Raw genomic sequence first — 20,744 nt, forward strand, 5'->3', positions numbered from 1 at the left:
AACTTTGCTAACGATTTAAAGATGTAAATACCAAAGAATATGTCCTGGTTATTGCTTAATAGAACTCTTATTAAGCCTTTTGACTTTTTATTTCTCCACAATCATCCTATTAGAATTAAACATATGAATAGGTATTAACATATAATTTAAAAACGTGTAATTCGATTCTGTAATTCACATGTAAATGTGGACGTGAACCTACAAGTGCGAATACAAACTTATCAAGAGTTAATTAGATATCATAAAAAAATTGAGCAGTCAGCTAAATCTTAAAACAATAACTAAAGTAGTTCAAAACCCTTTAATTAAATTAAGAAAAGGCAAGTCTTTCATTAGTGAGGTGATCGCAAGATGTTGATGTAATGGTGTTTAAAGTGAGATTTTTTTGGCAAGAATCCATTAACACCTGATATATATGATAAATTACTATACTAATAATTATAGTTAAGTTATAAATTAAGGTAGAAATATGATTAATTAATTATGACTTGCTAGTCAAATTGTGACAATTGGAGGCTGACTATCAACTTGTGCGAGAGATCCTACAACCCTGGTCTTTCATCCATTTGGTTGGGTCATATGATCTCTTATTTGATTTGCTCCTAAATCTATAATAGATTTCACTTTTTTAAATATAATTCAAAAGATGTTGTCCATTTAGCCATTATCTAAAATGATTATTTTATATATTTATATGAATGCAAGTTCAATTCCATCATATGACAACAAAAGTGCTGATCAAAGTATTGTGGGCGCGATAAAAATGTATAGTGAGGAAATTCCAATAATCGAAGACCGTTTTGAATTTAATAATAATATGACCACATATCGTTATATATAATTTTACATTAATCATAATTAATTTATACATATTTTGACTTTGATTTATAATTTGACTAGAATTAAGCTAGTATAATGATATAAACATTGGATGCAGATAAATTTTTATCATTAAGGAGTCGTTTGGTAGAATATATTGGAAAAAATAATGCATGTATTAATTTTGATATTATTATTCTCTTATTTGGTAGTGTTTTTAACCTATGTAAAACCCTATTCAGTATTATTCTTATATATAGCAAACATATGTATAACTAATAAGTAATATCAGTACTATTCATATTCTAATACACCCTATTCAGTACTATTTCTATTCTAGTACACCTTATTCATTTAATATAACAAACCAAACCGTCGATAAAAAATAATGTCTGCATAACTAATCTCAGTATAACTAATCCAACATTACAAATCCCAGCTTATTAATACATCTTATCCAGCAATACTCTTATGCACGTTACCAAACAACCTCTAACGCAATTAAAGAAGAAGAATGTTCCAAAACTGCATATCCCATTTCTAACAAAAACTCCAAAAAGGTCCTAATCTTTTTTTGGTACGAAAAAGGTCCTAATCTTTTGGACAGCAGCAAAAGATAAGATTGACCATAGGCACTAGATAATCCCTATACTAGCAGCTCCCTTACATGGCTGGGAATTGTGACACAAAAAGAAAGATTTAAAAAGAGAAATGAAAAAGACAGAACTCTATATTTATAAATAGTCACATAGTTGTCTAAATCTGACATAAAAGTATCATTTTTTCCTCAATCCCCTCTTGAAGAGGAGAGAGACAGGAGAGGAAGCGTCCAAAGGAAAAAAAAGTCTCATTGGTCCAAGAAATAATGGTTACCAAATCCAAAAGGAGTTGAAGCACCCCAAAGATTTATTAGAATACTGTATGACTTTGAAGAACAATCAAAATCGAGTTTGAACCTGTATAACTACATGGTGAAGCTTAATTTCTTCTCTTCTTCCACCAACTTGAAAAGCTGTTACTTTTCTTGTGATAAAAATAGTCCAAGCGGTTGAACAAAATCAGGGAATTTTATAGAAATACATAACCAAAAACAAAAAGTAAAACTCCTTGGATATGATCTTTTCTCTTTTTATTTGAATCACATACCATACCAAGAACCTTTTCTTTGTTTTGCCTTTTCTGTCTTTGCATGTGTTATTTACTAGTCTTTTTTTTTATTTTATTTTTTATTATACACCATTTCCCATCTGGGTAATGCTTTTCATCTTGCTTTATATCCATTTTTCATGGTTTATTACTCTGTGTGCTTAGATTTTTGGTTAAAAATCTATTCTTGATGTAGTTAAAGTCTCTTACTTTTAGTGTTGTGGTTTATGCAGGGCTGTTCCTTGACTCTGGGAGTTAAAAATTGAATCTTGAATTCTCTGTCGAAATTTGTGAAGGGAGGAAAATGAAGTGTTTCTTTTACTTTAAAGATAGAAATAGAAATAGGGAAAGAAAATCAGCACCAGTGGTACTTCAAGATCAGAGCAAATCAGATATTTCAGGTGGTGGTGCAGAAAGGGTGACTAAGTCTTCATGCTCAACTTCTTCTCCTCGTAGTTTCTCTGATTTGTATGAAGGGAAAGCTCAGAATTTGAGGGTCTTTACATTCCTTGAGCTTAAACAAGCAACTAATAATTTTAATAGGTCACTTAAGATTGGAGAAGGAGGTTTTGGATGTGTATATAAGGGTAATATTAAGCCTGCTGATGGAAAGGGTGAATCAACTGTTGTTGCCATTAAAAAACTCAATAGAGATGGTTATCAGGTACTCTTTTAACTTTTTTGTTAGGATATATGTGTATATGATCTTTGATTTGTGGTTAAGTTTGACTGGCAACCCAAATTGTTTTTTAATGCCATATGTGCGTTTTAGTGGCTTGAGTATGGCCTTATCCGTTAAGTTGTTGCTATCTGTGAAACTGTTTATAGCAGCCTTGTCTGGTAATGAAGCATTAATGATGTCAGTCTTCGTTATTGTCTTTAAAGGTTTATGTGTGCAATGTAATTTCGGTTTTCTTTTCTGTTTTTTGTTGCTATGTTAGTGAACGAGCATGCTACTTAAATTATAGTAGTAACAATTTGGCTCCTTTTTTTTTACTAAAAAGAGCAAACTATCGATGCCTTTGAAATTCACCTGCTTCCACATTCTCATGGGACTATTCAGGAGAATGTACGTGTCATACGTGTATATGGAAGAGAGGAATCATAGACAACTTTGTTGCATTTACATTTCTGTTTGCTCCCTGCACTTTGCTTTCAATACTATTTCCAAGTCATTTTAGCTCTCTTTAGCATTCTGATTACTGTGATATGTGAGATTCAAATTGATCATTTAATCGCTGCCCAAATATGGATCATTTCTATGTGACAAGCAGCTCTGAAGGAACTTGATTTAATTGCTGGAGAAGCTCCCTTTCAAGTTAAAATTTGTTAAACAGAAAATAAATGTCTGTCAAGTATAATGAGCACCATGAGAATATTATCATTTGTATAATGAGCACCATGCTTAATCAAAAAAAAAAAAGAATATTATCATTTTGTTCCGGTTTCCTTGCCATTGGTTAAAAGTTCTGGTTTTCAGCATTATGGTTGACGCATCTCGCTTCTCTAGATCTCGGAAGCTAAACAATTTAAGCTGTTATCTTAGTGTAAGCTGTAGTATTGTGTTGATCCTCTAATTGTTATGTAGGGTCATAAACAATGGGTAGCAGAAGTGCAATTTCTGGGAGTGGTAGATCACCCAAATCTTGTCAAACTAATTGGATATTGTGCCGTTGATGGGGAAAGAGGTATTCAGAGGCTACTTGTGTATGAATTCATGTCAAATAAAAGTCTGGAAGATCATCTTTTCAGTACAGCCTTTCCAGTTCTTTCTTGGCAAAGAAGACTGCAAATAGCGCTTGGAGCAGCTCAAGGATTGGCTTATTTGCATGAAGAATTGGAAGTTCAGGTACTTTATTTGAATATTTTCTGATGTTTTCGTCCAAGTATTCATTAATATTATTACAAGAGTTTGACCTTTTAGTCCGATTTCTTTAATGTATAACCCAAGTTTGGAGTAATGTTTAACGCTGAAGGTGGATGATCATTGAAATGGCTTCAGCTTTGCGACCTAAAATGTTGCTCTATGGGAGTTTTCTAAATGTTTCCATGTATTCCCCTGATTTTATCGCAGTTAAAAGAATTTTAACAGTGGAGTGTCTCTGTTTCAACTTCAAATTCTATCTAAATTGTAGCATTGTCTTTATTTAAAGACATTTCAAATAAAAAGGTTTCCTTCATTGGCATCTTAACTGCTATGAAATTAGAAGATTTGATTAACCTCCTCTTGTTTATTTGCTCTTTTGACGTTTTGTCAGCCAGCAGAAAACTTGTACGCTGATTCACGTACATACTGCAATTGTTAATGTACCAAACTTTAATGTTCTTTCTTCCGTCAACTTAACAGGTGATATATCGTGATTTCAAGTCATCAAACGTGCTATTGGATGATGAGTTCAAGCCAAAGCTTTCTGATTTCGGGCTTGCCAGAGAGGGTCCAACTGGCATGCACACCCACGTTTCCACAGCGGTATGCTACGTTGATCACTGCTCTAATATGTAGGTTTTACATTAATGAGAAAGAAAATATAAGTTATTTTATTTTTCTACTTTTTGGTTATCTTATTTATCTATGTTTGTGACTAGGTTGTGGGCACATGGGGGTATGCAGCACCTGATTACATAGAAACAGGGCATTTAACAGCCAAGAGTGACGTGTGGAGTTATGGTGTTGTATTGTATGAGATCCTAACTGGTCGACGGTCCCTAGAAAGGGACAGACCAAAATCAGAACATAAACTTCTGGATTGGGTTAAACGTTACCCTGCTGATAGCCGGAAATTTGGTATGATCATGGATCCAAGGCTGGAAAATCAGTATACGCTCAAGGCAGCTCGAAAGATTGCAAAGTTAGCTGACACTTGTTTGTTAAAATCTGCAAAAGATCGGCCCAAGATGAGTCAAATAGTAGAAACTCTGAAGCAGATCATTCAGATTTCTGGTGAAAATAACTCTCCAGACACAATTTTCCAGAGTGTCGACGATGATCCTGTTGTAGAGGAAAAGCCGAAGCAGATGGGAGCCACAGAATCAGCGAAAAGACGAATGGCTCACTTGGCTAAACTTGGTGAACATGTTGGTGGAATAAGCAGAAGAAGGTTCCTGATCATGCAGAAGGCTAAAGTTACATAAAAAACAAGTTATGTTTTCCTGCATATCAGATGTATCAATTTAAGAGTTTTGGTTATTGAATGAGAGAAATATAGTAATTAGTTTAACGTGTAAATGAGGCATTGCTATTTCAACTCATACTGGCTATGGCTAGAGGCAACAATCTGTAGCCTGGAGTTTTTTGCATGCCATCAGAATATGCATTTGCGTTGTAGCCCACTATTCCAACTTATCAGGGGAAAAAAACTGTAGGCCACTATCCTCCTGTGCATCTTTTAAGATATTTTAAAACACTGATATTTCCACTAGCTGGCGGACAGGTTGACTATTCTATCAGAGTATTTGTTACTCCCAGTACGACGATTACCAAGTAAATTTGTCAACATTTTCATGAACATATTCTTGTTTCTTTCACACAGAACCACAAAAAACAAAGAAAATAAAAAGGAAAGGGGAGGGGAGAAAAAGAAGAAAGGAGAAAATATGAGTGTTGACACAGAAAAACGGCCAGTTGATTAGCTCAACCATGTTTTATACTTTTATCTTTGACGAATATAGACCTGCCAACTATACGTGACTTTGACTGATTACAAAATTGAATGCATTGGATATACTGAAGCAAGTGATTTTCCTTTTTTATTGTTTGTCAGAGGCTCAGAAGAACATAAGTTTGGTACAGATTATGAAAATTGGAAGGAAAATAACTACTTCAATATACAAAATTAGAGGCCTGAGGCATAGTTGTTTTCTTCTAGCGATGATACTATATAGGGCACAAGAGCCTTGTGCAGCCATTCCAACAGTCTCCAGGTCAAAGGACCATATAGCACTGATCACCAGTAATTTGGACAAAGCCCTTTGTACATCCTGAAATGTGAAAATTCCATTGCAGAATTCATCAAGATAATGCAGCCATCCTCTGCTAATGGAGAAAAAAGAGGGGGTAGCAGGGAGCTTCATCATGAAGGAACAATGCCAAGCTCTTCTGTTAAATATCTCAATGCATAAAAGTCTAGATAGAATGGAAAACTATTGCAAAACTCTCTCATAAGATTTTACCTTAACAGGGAACAATAAAAATAAAAATTTACCTTAACAGGACTAGCAACGGTACAGAAAGTTCAGCATAGCTAGTAAATTCATATGAAAAAGTGCTTGTTCAAGACTAAAAAAAATGAAAAAGTGCTTGTTTCGGTTAGGGTTATCTGTCACTGGTTAAATTAATAGTTCTCTTCTGAAGATGGAAGTTCATAAAACTGCAGATTAACAAATCCATCAGATAGACTGCAGAGCTGCAAGCCCTAAGGGCACACTCTATGAGCAGCAACTGAAGAAGAGGAGTCCAAGAAGCATCGATATAGACCAGTGGTTCAGTCATGTTAGCTATAGTGCAAATAGCAATATTAAACAGGACTTGTTAATGTCACTATATTCCATATGCCTGTTGTTTGATGTTGCATGCGTGTGCTGTTAGACTACCCCCTGATTATCTGTGTTAACAAATACCTATTGCTTCCTAACGTAAGCTTCTAGCCTTCTAGTCATGCATCCACCTTTAAAGGAAAAGGAACAGCATTAGGAAAAAATACAGTTCATCTTCTTGTATGCTCAATGGGAATAAAATTAACATTGTTAAGATGAGATGTCTTCAGCCATTCATGAAATTAGGACTATGGTGATTAAAAGAGAAATTGGATAAAGACAACACCTAAACCAGTTTTTCAAAAAGCTGGAAAGTGAAAAAGGTTGCGAGCATAATGCAAGGATGTCATCAAACTTTCTGTCAGAGTAAATCCTTGAAATAACATTGTTCAGAGAATGAAAACACAATGTTTGACCTGAACTCATTTGCAGAGACACAGACCTTTATATGAAAGTTGCATCACAGTTATACTAGATGAAGACATGTTCATAAAATAAACTTACCAGATCCATCATCGTTGGGAGGTTTGCAAACATCAAGTACAACAACAAATCCCAGGCTAGTTGGGTCGGCATATGAATCCTCATTATCCATTTTCCTCTATTTGGACCAGGTCTGCAAAACTTCAAACGGTAAAAATGGCAGAAGCTGGATACATGGGAACTAAAATAATTGAAATATCTAAAAATAGAACTATAAAACCTAAATTATGAGATATTATGTGGAAAACATTTTGATCATAGAAATTTCAATAAACAAGGTATTCCATTTTCTTTAAGTCCATCTCAGCTTTTGGATTATAAAAAAATCTTTGTTGATCAGCAAAAGCGGTTGACTAGATCGTACGGTCCACACCCACAAACCGTTCGACACGGGTGCGGCACCGAAAGTGAAATAATAAATTCACAATCGTCGGGAATTTACTGCTGTCACTATTTTTCCCATAACACAGCTCTTGATCTTTTATCATTCGCCATAACAGTTCTTTTCAGGATCAAATATTTAGGCACATCCCCAAGGACCCAACCAGCGATAGCAATGATTTACTTTCCATTACCTTCAGTATCAACTCAAGGAAACATCATGCAAATTCCGGACATAGATCAGCATCTAAGTCTCTTCTCACACAGGTGCACAGAGGGGTCATAGAGGAATCGTAACAGAATCTTTTTGCAAGCTGTCCTTCGACTTGATTTGAAAATCCAAACTGAAAGAAAAACAAGTAAATCAAGTTCCACATCTTGTTTTTAGGATGGATAGTCAATCAGATTCGACATAACCAAGTGGATAAATTATAAGCAAGAATCCATACTCGTATCAAACTTTCCATACCCTCATTATTCACATGAAATTGTGACAGCAAAACTGAGACTGTACAAACTTTAAAATGTAAAAGTCTGTGATAAACAAACCTAAAATAGCTTCAGATCATCGAGCTAATAATGTAAATAATGGCACGGAGCAGAGCAGTCTGGAAACTAAGGGTGTTTTAGTCAATTGAAAATTGGGTCATTGACATGCCAGAATGCTGTCACTAGGATTATTGGTGAGAGTGTACACTTTCAGAACAAAAGGCAGGGCTCGAGGAAGTGAAGAAAGGAAAGTAGACTTCAGGAGAGGGGCAGAATTGAGGGCTCACTGCTGGCAAAAGTAGGAGGCAGATATCATGGAAGCCAGAGTGTCAGATGTTGATTCCTGGAAGAATGTTTTCTAGATTAACGATGACACACAAAATCAAAGAAGTTGATTCTAACCCCTCTAACAAATCTCATCTCATAAATCTAAAACTTTTAACAGTAAAAAAAAAAAAAAAAAATCTTGGCCAAACAAGAATGACCAATGCAGATCTTGCCTTTAAAATACCTGAGATTATCCAAATTCTACATAAAAACATGTTATATAAATAATGCTTGGTTGAAGATAGATGAGGCAGAGTGACTGACTTTCTGTCAGCCAGAAAGATAGGTACTTCAAAAAGTTGTAAGACCGTGCATGCTGTATGGTGGCTCACAAATTCATTTTCAGTCCTTTACAATGGTGGTATTCCATAGCAGCTGCTATTACCTACCCGTTTCCAGTTGCCACAGTCCTCTAGAGAACGAGACCCTATTGGCCATCTCACAAAACCTATCCAGATTCCAGCATCAATTATGTTTCAGTCAACAAGAGAAAGTACTACGAGTTTATCAAGTTCAGAACAATTTGATGAGTTCAACAGGAGAAAGCACCTTCTCCAACAACTAAGAAGCACAAATTCAAGAAAGATCTCTAAAGTTGATTCAAACTAAAAAGAGAAGAACAAAAGTTTGCAGAAAGTAAACTTTACCAGCTTCAAAAAATAAATAAATAAATAAACCTGCAGAAAGTACATACGAAAATATTTTAAAAAGGGGAACTACACAAAGTATGACGTATATACCATTGTTCACAAATTATGCAAAAGAAAACTGCAGCTTTCAAGTATATGCGTACATTGAGAACCCACATGGTGGGATTATGCTGGGCTTGTTGTTGTTGTTGCGATAGAAACTGCAGCTTCATGATGCGGTAACCAACTTCAGGTCAGGAAGCATCATTGGTTCTAAAGGATCCAAGCTTCTTTAGCCTTTGAGAAAGTTACTGAAGCCACATTGGGTCTTTCAGTAGGTTTTTCTGTTGTCCTTTCCAAAAGAATTTCAGGGCTGATAGTCATTTAAGTTTCTTGCTCTTTCATCAGATTGGCTACACAGTTGCTTTATTGACTAACTTGAAGGACCCACAAGGTCCATCCTCAACTAGTTCAAAAGAGCTGTCATTATTATCTTTATAAACCCTGCTTCTACGTATGTAGTCATAGGTAATGTACATGAGGAAGTCTAGAAAGAGACTCTTTTCTGTTGTTTCTGTACAATATTCTGCGTTTTCTTGTATATAATGAGAAGCTTTGTCCAATATTTTATACGTTATTTCATCAAACTCTAAACCAATTTCGCTCAATTTCTGCCCCCAAATCAAGGTCCGCTGAGGTAGTCCCTGCTTCCATAGGTGAGAAAGTAGTAAGTTAGCTGTAACAGTGTTTGGGATGAATGCCATCTTAAGCAACTTTGCAGCCAAAATCATTGCACGGTCCAATATGTCATTGCAAGCACTATTCATCATAGTGTTGTATGTAACTGTATTTGGCACCACACCAGCAGATACAAGCTCATCCAACATCATAACAGCTCGATTTATCCTCCTAGTACTACAGAAACCATGAAGTCTTATATTGTAGGTTGTGATATCAGGTTCCCATCCACTGGCATACATTCTTGTCATAAAGTTATCCGCATTAACCACATCGAATGCCTTGCAGAAGCCATTGATCAAGGTGTTATATGTAACGATATCAGGTTGTAAACCACTTCGTTGCATTTCCACAAAACTGTCAATAGCTAATCTCATTCTTCCCTGTTTGCAAAAACCATTAATGATGGTATTAATTGTAAAGACATCTGGGAAAAGACCCCTTTCCCTCATGTCCCTCTCTAATTTCTGAGCTTCATTCATGTTTCCGCTATTACAAAAACCAGTAATTAGAGAATTATAAACAAAATTATTTGGCACGAGGCCTTTCCTAATCATCTGAAAAAACGCATCATACCCATCTTCAACAGATCCTGCTTTAACAAGCCCATCTATCAATGCAGAAAAAGCAACAGCATCAGGAGCGATTCCCATATTTTCCATCTCTTCCCACAGTGTTCTAGCTCCCATTACATCCCCTTTCTTAAAATACCCATCCAGAAGCACGGTGAAAGCAGTTCTGTTTATAGGGAAGGACATCGCGATCATCTTAGCCATTAAATCTCTTGCTTCTTGCAGCTTCCCTGTCATTGACAAACCCATGAGCAGAGAAGCGCATGTGGAAGCTGAAGGAGTCTGACCAAATTGAACCATAATATTATAGACTTCAAATGCTTTTTCTTCTAACCCTTCTTTGCTGTAAGCAGCAATAATGGAATTAAAAGCTATTACACTAACAGGTAACCCCTTTTCAAGCAGATTATTCAACAATGCCACAGCCTCGTTCAACCTTCCTGTCCAACACAATCCTGCAATAGATACATCGGAGAATAAGTAATCTGGAAAAAGTCCTTCCGCTGTTAGATTCCATAATAATCGGTCGCCGTCCTCTTCCCTACCATACTTATAGTGACCTGCCACCAAAATGTTAAAAGTTATAGCATCTGGAGCTACACCCTTCTTTTTCATTTCTTCATATAGCATACTTGCTTGAAAAATTTCCCGTGCCTTAACGTAGCCATCCATCAGAACGTTATATGTGACAGTGCTAGGAAAGACACCCACCTCTTGCATTCCGTCAAACAATTTTCTGGCTTCCACCACGTTGCCTTCCTTGCATAGAGCATTGATAACCGTACTAAAGGTAGGGATACTGGGATTACATTCATATTCGACCATCATCTGCACCAAGTCCAATGCATCTGAAGTCCATCCCCTAATACAGTATGCATTGATCAAAATATTGTATGTAATAACATCTGGCTCACATCCAAACTTCCTCAACAGATGAAATAAACTTTCTCCTGTTTGAAGTCTACCTTTTCTACAATATCCAAGAATCATTACATTAAAGATATCGATAGTAGGACGAGGCCCTTTATGCAACATATCCTGAAATAACTTCCAGACACTACCATAATCACCAATCTTAAGCAACAACTTAAATAGGATGCTGATAGCCGACCTACCCGGCCACAATCCATTGTCTCTCATCTTACTCCAAATCTCTAATGCACCAGAAACCATTTCTGCGGTTAAAAAAGCCCGCATTAATGTATCAAGAACCGAAAAGTTACACTCATACTTATAATGCTCCCTCCACATGAACTCCACAACTTCATCACTCCTACATTTCCCAATCCTCCTAATGATCCAAGAAAGCATATCCTGTGCCAAAAACCTCAAATCCCCAGCCGCCAAAAAATGAGCACTAATACAACATGACTTCACTGTACTCTCAGAATAATCTTGAACAACATACTTAAAAAATGCAAATGCAACTTCTCTATCATCAAACAACTTCATAATCTTTACCAAAATAGATGGGCAAAAATCTCTTGAAAATGCTTCCAAAAGGTAACCTTTTTCATCTTTTATAATTCTTGACAACCCCACAACAATTTTACGCCTCTCATTTGAGGTAATGACAGTGTAAGTACAAGATTTTGATAAATTCTTGACAGGGGAAAACTGTTCAAGAAAATCAAACCCCTTTGTAGACACTGATGAATTTGAACTGTAATATGAGCTTTCAGTAGAAAAGCTGGAAACTTTAGGGTTTAGATTTTTGTGTGTGTGTAAAACTAGCAGTTGTGAAGTGTACAAGGTTGTCGGAAACAGGGGAAAATGACTTACCTTGAAATTGATGCGCGTAAGGCGCAAAGTAGCACACATCCGTAAATTCGCCGGAAATGTCGTCGGCGATGATTTTTCCGGCGAGCCGAACAGAGGTTTTGAAGGTTTTTATGTGCACAGCCCAGCAAAATCTTGAGTGACAATGTCCATGACTAAAATGTCAATGTTGGACTGGTTCAATTTTCAGGTACAGTCATATGGGCCAACCCAACTAGTTTCAATGAACAAGTTGGGCTTGTGAAGCTCAGAAAAAAAGTTCACAACCCACCTCACGGCTGATTTACACAAATGTGATATTTGGCTATCATTTAGATTTTGTATATATTTTTATATATATAGATATGATAAAATTTTAAATCACGGACTAACATTTTCACATAATATTTACAGTTTGCTAACGAGAGATTTAATTTGTCGTCTAAAAGATCTATAAATTGCCAAAAAAAAAAATGGGTGATGTACTAAACAACTGTCTCAAAAAAGGACAACCTGCTAAATTGTTATCTAAGTGATTATTGTTCTTTATTTTCCTTTTCTTTAGTAGTTTAAGTAATGTTTCAGCTTATTTGAAACTGAAGTCTAGTTTTTATTACAGTTTATGCGGAGAGTCAAAGTTCCAACGACACGAGGCCACTTAGATTCAAACACATACAAAAGAGTTTGAGTTGTAGTCACTTGACAATTGGGATGTTTCTTAAAAAAAACATACTACTCCCTCCGTCTCACAAATATTTGTCAGTTTTTACTAAAAATATTTGTTTCAAAATACTTATTGTTTTATTTAGCCAAGACAAAATTATGTAGTTTTGCTCATTTTACCCTTATATTAATTACATCAATGGGTTGATTTTGTGAGTTCACATACCAACATTTAAGATGTTGCATCATTAATAGAGTAAATATTTATTGATGAGAGAGAACATGATGAAATATATTAAGAGGGTAAAATAGTCCGAAAAAAATTTGGTTGCTACCCTTATAAATGTTTTATTTAAAGGAAGCTGTAAAAAAAGTTCCACAAACCTCACGGCTGATTTAACAAATGGATATTTGGCTATCATTTAGATTTTGTCCTTATTTTTATAGCGTGTAAATGACTAACATTTTCACATAAAATGCGACAAATTTAATTTTTGAGACGGAGCTAGAGTTACTAAGTGATTAGTTAACTAAGTTTCAAAGTCTTCATCGTCTAGTATTAGGGGTGTTCAAACACATACAAAAGAGTTTGAGGTTTGACTCGGTCACGCTTTTACTTTTTTTATTAAAGACAAAATTACGTAGTTTTGCTCATTTTACCTTAAAAAAAAAACCAAACCAATTAAGTCGGTCTTTTTTAATATTTAAACCAAACCAATCCATTATAGTATAAATTCTATCGATTTCGGTTTTGTCGGTTTGGTTCAGTTTTTGCGATTTTTTAGGGCTTTAAGAATGTATTTTATAATGCATTAGAAATTGATACAAGTGAAGTAATATAACCCAAAATACAAGCAAACAATACACAAATTTGCCTAATTATCTTTATTAAAAAGAACTCTTAGCTCCATTCCCCCAAGAAAACGAGGAGAACGAAACAAGAACACCACTCAAGAATATTTTTTTTCTATTTTCCCAAGAATCCAAAAGGAAGTCAACAGATAGGAAGTTGGTAAATCAATTCCTAACAAATAATCAAGTTCGCTGATCACTCCAAATTTCCCAAATTCTCTTCCTTTCTCCACCTAATAAGATAAGCATCAGTAGATTAATCAAGGAGCGTGCTAATAGATAAAGAAATAGCCTTATCAACAAAAAATTCAGTTTCAATCACATACTCAAATTCACCTATACAAAGCTCATCTTTCTGGGAATTTTGAGCAAGATCTTTTCTAACACAAACATTCTATAATTAAACAAAAGGGTTCGTGATAGAGTCCATTTTTGAGCTAGACTTTTCTTTCTAGTTAGTATTTGAATTAGTATTGGACATGGAAGGACCCAAAATTATGAAGAGGATATATATATATATATATATCGGTTTGGTTCGTTTTTTTTTTTGTTCAACACCAAACCAAACCAAATGTTATCGATTTCTTAAAATTTTAAACCAAACCAAATCGAACCGAGCCGGTTTTTCGTTTATTAAGTCGGTTTGACTCGGTTTACCGGTTCGGATCGATTTTTCGATCTCATTTGAACACCCCTAGGTATAATGATCCGCTCTTAATAAACTGAAATAATGGAGTGCCAACTAGCTCAATTATGGTGGAGATGGTTGGTGATTTGGTACTTGATAGTGGTGATTGATGGTAGTGGTTGTATAGTGAAAATCAATATTTCTTCCGTCCCAATTTATGTGATATAGTTTAAGTAGGCACGGAGTTTAATAAAGAAAGAAAGACTTTTAAAACTTGTGGTCTGACTGTAAATTATTTCATTCAAGATAAAAGGGGAAGATTTAAGTTAAATTATTTCTAAATATAGAAATGTATCATTCTTTTTTGATAGATTAAAAAAAAAAGTGTATAACATAAATTGAGACAGAGGGAGTAATTTAAATGGTTAGCGGTGGTGACAGGTTGTAGGGTGGTGGTTGGCGACGGCGGCAATGGTAATGCATACTGTAGCAGACTAGCAGTACACGACTCTTTTGTTACCTTCTCAATAATTTTAAGAATTTGTGCAATACTGATTGATTTAGTCCTATTTAGAGATAATAATTGGTTATGTAAGAAAAATATACAATATATACTCCATAATAGGTTGGGATCTAATAATTCAAATTCATACCTTCTGGAAGTGCAAACAAATCGAGCCTTAATATGTCAACATGATGTGGCTGTTGAATTTTTAAGTTTATAGTAACACTATTATTTGTATCAAATAGTCGGGTGTTTGCTTGACTTTACTTTCTCTCACTTTGAAAATGGGAGATATAATTTTATCATTTAATTAGACTTTTTTAATTTCTCCTGAATAAGAACTGTTGAGATACTCCACCAACTTAATAATAGACACATTACACAATGTAATGAAAGTAGAGAAATAAGATTCCAGTCATAGAATTTATCAATCAATAAGACTCAGCACTTATTGGATACAAACAACAATATAATTGTACTTATGTTCTTATACTGGTCGGCAATTATTTCCTCATATTCAATAGCCGGCAGTTAGGTTTACAGTTGTATAATACAGTGATAGCTAGGTGCCCAACTGCCCATAGATTCAAATACAATTTTCCTATAGAATTGGTCAAACTCAATACTTCTCCCGGTACTTGTTGAAAAAACTAACTTGATTCACACATAGATTGAAGTTTTTATGTTGTCTATATTTGGCTGCCTGTAGCAACTTGTAATTTAATTGGCTACTACTGCTTCAAGTGCAAGGACAAAAAGCACGCAAACTTCACATTTAAAACACTATATAATATATGTGTGGTTCACCTTGTGTTGCAGAGCTACCTACTAGTACGAGTTCAATTATGTTAGGTGGTACTTCTAATATACATATATACAACACATGTATATATGTAAGTATATATCTATATAACTGAAATTCTTTGCAGTGTCACCTAAACCACATTTTTTAATATTACATTTATCATACCTTAGTTGATTTGTTTTGTGTAGCAGTGTTTTTCTTGTAAGTAGCAATTAGCCAGCGTCAGTTTTAAGTTTGTTCCTTCACTAAAAAATAGTAGTCATATAGTATGACTAATGGAAGTAGGCTAAAAAAAAAAAAAAAAAAAATAAAAACTAGTAATGAAAAAAAAAAAAAAAACGAAATAGTATTCGCGCAGATTTAAAACACTGACGCACAAATTTTGCGCGTATTTCAAAAAAAAAAAAAAAAAAAAGGAATATTAGTGGACTTTTGTGCGTTAATGTTGGGGCCTCTTTTTTTTTTTTTTTTTTCTTCTAAGATACGTTTTTTAAATTATTTCTAAAAGATTAGTCATTTTTAAAATATATATATCTTTTTTGCGTAGATAATGTGTCAGACACCTAAACGTTTGGATCGTCGTTTTATATTTTGTTAACTTGTAATATTTATAGGGTTTTGATTTAATATTATATTTGAATGTACAAATTTAAATATTTGATTTAATAATAATTCACTGAGGTCTATAATAATTAAAAAATAATTCATTACATTTAATTTGGAATGTTAATTCAAAGCAATGATAATAAATTACAACAACTTTGTGCGTGAAAGTGTAACAACTTACAACTAAACCTAAATTTGTAACAAAAGTGCAACAACTTACACCTAAACCTTAAAATCTGCGTGAAAGTGGAAAAATATATTTTACAGACTTTTGAAAGTGAAAAAAAAATATTTTACCCTTTCACGCACCGTAATGAAAGTGTAAAATATATTTTCCGCTTTCATAGATTTTGTTTGTGTACTACTTATTATTGTATTGCTTTGAATTAGTATTGTAATTAAATGGAATGAATTATTTTTTAATTAGTATAGACCTCTCGTATTGGATGAATTATTATTAAATCAAATATTTAAATTTGTACATTCAAATATAATAAAACACTTAAATCAAAACCCTATAAATATTACAAGTTTCAAACACTTGTTGAAACCCCTAAAAACACGATCCGAACGTTTTTTACGCAAAAAAAGATATTAAGTTTTATATAAAATATTGATATTTTAAAATATTTAATATAATATGGTTCACCTTGTGTTGCAAAGTATAAAAAAAACGTCACGCAAAAAAAAAAAAAATAGCCCCAACATTAACGCACAAAAGTCATATTCCTTTTTTTTTTTTTGGAAACCACATGCACAAAATTTGTGCGTGAAAAACCTTTTGCGGTTTATCGTGAAACCTTGCAGGAATTTGTTCTGTTCATGGGCCCGCGCGTGAATACTTTTTTTTTTTTTAAGTTTGGAAGATTCTGGAAGTAGTAACATTTTCCCAGAAGAAAAACAAAGAGAAGCCCAGGGTGGATGGGGACGAAAGATTTGACTGACAATTTGGTTCTAAAAAAGGAAAGCTATATTTCAATGAAGCTGGAGAATAAACACAACTAGCTACAACTTTCTTGGCTTCCCTTTCTTTTGGCATTTTAACTTTTGCGTTTTCTTTTGGGGAAATTGGTTTGTTCTTTTTCTGGCTATCTGTGATAAAGTGCTAGTGAGATAAGCAAGTTAGGAATGGGAAATATTGAGATAAGCAGGTTAGGATTTATGGCAAATATTTTACCCATTATACCTTCTTCCATCTTTTTACCGAATAAAATGCAATGCAATTTCTTGGATCTCCATTATTAATTCTTTCCTTAAACTCATATGAATCTCATATAATTCTCCCTTTTCATTTGGGAGGGTATGAGTAAATACTTTAATTATCCATGCCCGGTGTTGATAACAAATCAAAACTGAAAAGGCATACTATGTATCATTTAAATCAATTGATAAATGGGTATACAATAAACACGTCAAATTCATTAGTTTAACTCTGTAACTTGAAAAATATTTACTTACCCGTTTACTTAAGTCCTGTCAACTTGAAAATTAGTGTCCAAAAATAAGTTCTCCGGTCCATAATAAGTGTTCTTTTGGCCTTTTTATTTTGGTCCAAAAATAAGTATTTTTTTACGTAATCAATAAGGTATTAATTGTTTTTTTTCCTTTCAAATTTACACTTATTTAAATAAGTGAGTTTTTATGTAATCAACAAATTACTATATTAAATAGGTACCATTTAATAGAGGGTAAGTTAGTCAAAATATCCATTTTTTTAAGGAGTTACCAGTAGTTTTGGTATGCCAAATACCCCAAAACACTCAAAGTATTATGGATGGAGGGAAATACAACACATTACATATGTAACATCACAAATCGTAAGAACCACTCATTCTGAAGTAGAAGAAATGCTAAAGTCTCGTTTTCCACTACGAAAAGTAGGTCTGAAAAAAAAAAGGGAAAATAATATTCCTCAACGGAATTCTGCTTTATTTTTCTCAACCGGAAATAATAAGCTGTAGTGCAAATCAATGAGCAACTTTTTTTATTTTCTTATCTCCTTTTTCCTGTTTACTTTTTCCACTAATTCTGCTTTATTTTTTGGTGGGGCAACCTAACCCATTACGCAAAAAAATTGCCAAAAGCATTGTGGAGTACTTAGAGAGTACAAATTCAGATAGTTGGTAGGTGCACAATGGATCTGCTTTTATTATATGCGTAAATATTTTAATCATTGGTGTACATGTATGATGTAATCGAGTCCAAAGTATGAATTTAATTAATTAAACTCTTAAAATTTGCTCTCAGTTTACCCCAAAAAATACTCCCAAGCAAGTTGTATATGTGATCAAAGGAACAAATATCACCACTAAGGATTGCATTGAAATTGATAAGATCTTTTTATGCTTAATTAAAAGTTTCTGTTTGAGTTCTGGTAATAAAAAAAAGTCTTGATAGAATGCGCTTCACCTTTAACGAGACTTATACTATGTGAATTCAGATAAGTTACAAAAATTAACATCGAAAACTCAGAATGTCTTCATATTTTGCTTCCTCAGATCAGCTGATGATTATGAGAACAAAGATGATTACAAAGATTAGATATCTCAGATTCCATATATATGGACGCCCATTTTTACAGACACTCCACAATATTTGACAAAAGGAAAAAGAAAAGAAAAAAAAAGATTCAACAAAATTGTTTGATGGGATTCACTCTCTTCTTCATCTTCTTAGTGATTCCCATCATATCTTTACAGAAGATTTTCGTACTCAAAAACTCCACATAAATAGTCCTCCTTATTTTACTTGATATCGTAAATCAGAAGCCATTTTCTGTCTCTTTATTTAATATTTAATTTTTTTTGACTTGTAGCCTCCTTTGATCATCATTAAGATTGATTAATTAATTAATTATCTCAGAAATGATCAAGATTCAAGCCACTGCAACTGTGCCATTCCGTACAGCTTTATTTGCATCAGTTTCTTTAGTGGGGGTCTCTGTTTTTGTTCTTGATGATCTCTTTGATGCTGCAATTTTCCATTTTCTTTCATTAGCTTCATCCATTTCTATTTGCTCTTGTCTGCATTCTTGGCTACAAAATGGTGTATCCCCTCTGTAATTAAAAAAAAAACTCATCATTAGATCCCTTAATTCATTTTCTAAAACAATATAGTCAAATATAAAAACAAAAACAGAATTTGGGGTCAAGATCTTTAATGATTTACAACAATTACTTATCAATCACAAACAAATTGGAATACACTATATATATGTTCTCACTGTTTATGTGTGTATTGTGATCCTTGTCACAAATTGACCAGTAATTATTTATATTGATCACAACAGAAGAGTCGGATCCATGATTTAAATTGTTTATTACATCACTGAACCGGTCGTACTTTTGTAGTTATGAGTTACAAATTTAATATTTGTTGGAAAAAAATGAAAGATAAATGTAAAATGCTAACCTATACATGAAGATGTCATGGTTGTGAGCCAAGGTTCTCTGGCAAAGAGAACAAGCATCAAGAAAATGAGGTTGGTAGTGTTCTTCACATCCAGTGTAGTATAGTGCACTTGCCTTCATTTTTTTTTATGTATAATGAAGAAGAAATTAAAAAGAGAAACCTTTGTGTTGTTATGTAACAAAAGTGGATCTTGCAGAGATAAATGAAATGAGAAAAGGAGATTCTGGGAGGAGGGCAAAGGAGGGCCAAACTCTGTTATATATTGTGCTTGGCCAAAGCGAGAGAGAGGCTAAATATAAATAAATTATAAGCCTAGTTGGGTTTATTGACCATTTATCAAATAATTAAAGGACTGCCAAGTCACAAATTTTACTAGCACCCAGAATAATACCATTCCCTCTTTCCAATTTAGTTAGGTGTCACCGTTTGATTGAATACATAATTTAAAAGAAAAAAAATAGAAGCTTTTAAAAATTATAATTAAAATAAGTCTGGTACATTTATGCGATTATAAATAATCTCATTAAAGATAAAATGAAAATTTTAAAGTTAAATTATTCTAAATAAAAAGTTACTTCCTCTATAATTTATATGAGACATTTTTATTTTTTTTAGTTAATTTTAATTTAGTAATAATTTGACATTAAACTTCTTATTCTCTTAATGAAGTGATTTTCACAAAAACTTTTATGATTTGTTTTACATCATAACTTTAAAAAGTCTTCTTTAAAAAAAAAATTGTGCTTAGTCAAACACTCTCATTAATTAAAGTGGGAGAATATCATTTTTTAAACAGATTAATATAAAAGTGTAATCATAAGTTGTGACAGGGCAGGAGTATGTCATTCTTAACTTAATTGGCTGGATGCTTTATGGACCACTAAGTAAAATATTAGTGCTACTAGTAGTAATTCTAGGACTTGAGGGAGCAAACATGAATAAGAAAAAGGGAAAAGAAAAAAGGAAAAAACCATTAGCTGTTTCTCAGAATCCAAGGGGTGGAAAAATGGCAGTATATTACATTGGCCAATTTGGTTATGACAGCACACAAGACTACTTTGTCTGAAATTGTACTTTCTGAGGGCACACACCGTTTTATTAGCAATTTGCTCCCTCATGTTTGAGGGAATCTTTGATAAGTGCATGAACTTTGATTTTTTATTAAATTGCGTTGTATATATATTTTTTTAAAAGATTTGCTTTATGTTGCAAATCTAGGATTACAATGTAGACTAAATTTTACTTTTTTGCAGAGGTAAGCTTTTTTCTTCCTAAAGTACAAAAAGTAGCCGTACCACAGAGAATTTTTAATCTCAAGCATCTCATGACTCATTTTCCAATTTAGTATTGCCACTATGCTTTTTTTTTTTTCTCCTCTTTTAAAAATAATAATAATAAT

At 33.6% G+C, this 20,744-nt stretch overlaps 3 protein-coding genes and 2 long non-coding RNA genes across 12 annotated transcripts; 2 read left to right on the top strand and 3 right to left on the bottom strand.

The window, feature by feature from the left end:
- The first annotated feature begins 1,590 nt into the window (after positions 1 to 1,590).
- LOC132064173 (probable serine/threonine-protein kinase PBL19) lies at positions 1,591 to 5,347 on the top strand. 4 transcript variants are annotated; one of them, XM_059457072.1, is made up of 5 exons: positions 1,591 to 1,916; positions 2,199 to 2,629; positions 3,554 to 3,814; positions 4,313 to 4,435; positions 4,552 to 5,347. In XM_059457072.1, exons 2-5 carry the CDS (start codon positions 2,270 to 2,272, stop codon positions 5,095 to 5,097), a joined length of 1,290 nt encoding a protein of 429 aa, XP_059313055.1. In that variant the 5' UTR covers positions 1,591 to 1,916; positions 2,199 to 2,269; the 3' UTR covers positions 5,098 to 5,347. The 4 variants fall into 4 exon arrangements, with proteins under 4 accessions (XP_059313055.1, XP_059313057.1, XP_059313058.1 ...); XM_059457074.1 differs by having other exon boundaries at positions 1,591 to 1,790; XM_059457075.1 differs by having other exon boundaries at positions 1,591 to 1,777.
- A 340-nt stretch (positions 5,348 to 5,687) lies between these two features.
- LOC132064175 (uncharacterized) lies at positions 5,688 to 8,909 on the bottom strand. Of its 5 annotated transcripts, none has more exons than XR_009416516.1 (4): positions 8,443 to 8,909; positions 7,557 to 7,706; positions 7,003 to 7,114; positions 5,688 to 6,629 (listed from the first exon to the last, which is right to left on the bottom strand). It is a non-coding gene; the product is annotated as an uncharacterized LOC132064175 (long non-coding RNA). The 5 variants fall into 5 exon arrangements; XR_009416517.1 differs by having other exon boundaries at positions 5,688 to 6,135; positions 6,168 to 6,629; positions 7,557 to 8,909; XR_009416513.1 differs by having other exon boundaries at positions 5,688 to 5,995; positions 7,557 to 8,909.
- Positions 8,910 to 9,022: 113 nt separating this feature from the next.
- Positions 9,023 to 12,062, bottom strand: LOC132064174 (pentatricopeptide repeat-containing protein At1g63330-like). Its single transcript, XM_059457077.1, has one exon. The coding sequence runs from the start codon at positions 11,936 to 11,938 to the stop codon at positions 9,221 to 9,223; it is 2,718 nt and encodes a 905-aa protein (XP_059313060.1). The 5' UTR covers positions 11,939 to 12,062; the 3' UTR covers positions 9,023 to 9,220.
- A 3,408-nt stretch (positions 12,063 to 15,470) lies between these two features.
- On the top strand, positions 15,471 to 17,172 carry LOC132062681 (uncharacterized). Its single transcript, XR_009416228.1, has 2 exons — positions 15,471 to 15,609; positions 16,811 to 17,172. It is a non-coding gene; the product is annotated as an uncharacterized LOC132062681 (long non-coding RNA).
- Positions 17,173 to 18,388: 1,216 nt separating this feature from the next.
- LOC132064176 (FCS-Like Zinc finger 3) lies at positions 18,389 to 19,605 on the bottom strand. The gene is made up of 2 exons (XM_059457078.1): positions 19,346 to 19,605; positions 18,389 to 18,990 (listed from the first exon to the last, which is right to left on the bottom strand). The coding sequence occupies exons 1-2, from the start codon at positions 19,462 to 19,464 to the stop codon at positions 18,810 to 18,812; spliced, it is 300 nt and encodes a 99-aa protein (XP_059313061.1). The 5' UTR covers positions 19,465 to 19,605; the 3' UTR covers positions 18,389 to 18,809.
- Positions 19,606 to 20,744: the final 1,139 nt, after the last annotated feature.

This window comes from Lycium ferocissimum, chromosome 7 (genome assembly GCF_029784015.1).
Source record: "Lycium ferocissimum isolate CSIRO_LF1 chromosome 7, AGI_CSIRO_Lferr_CH_V1, whole genome shotgun sequence".
In the NCBI taxonomy this organism is placed as follows: domain Eukaryota; kingdom Viridiplantae; phylum Streptophyta; class Magnoliopsida; order Solanales; family Solanaceae; genus Lycium; species Lycium ferocissimum.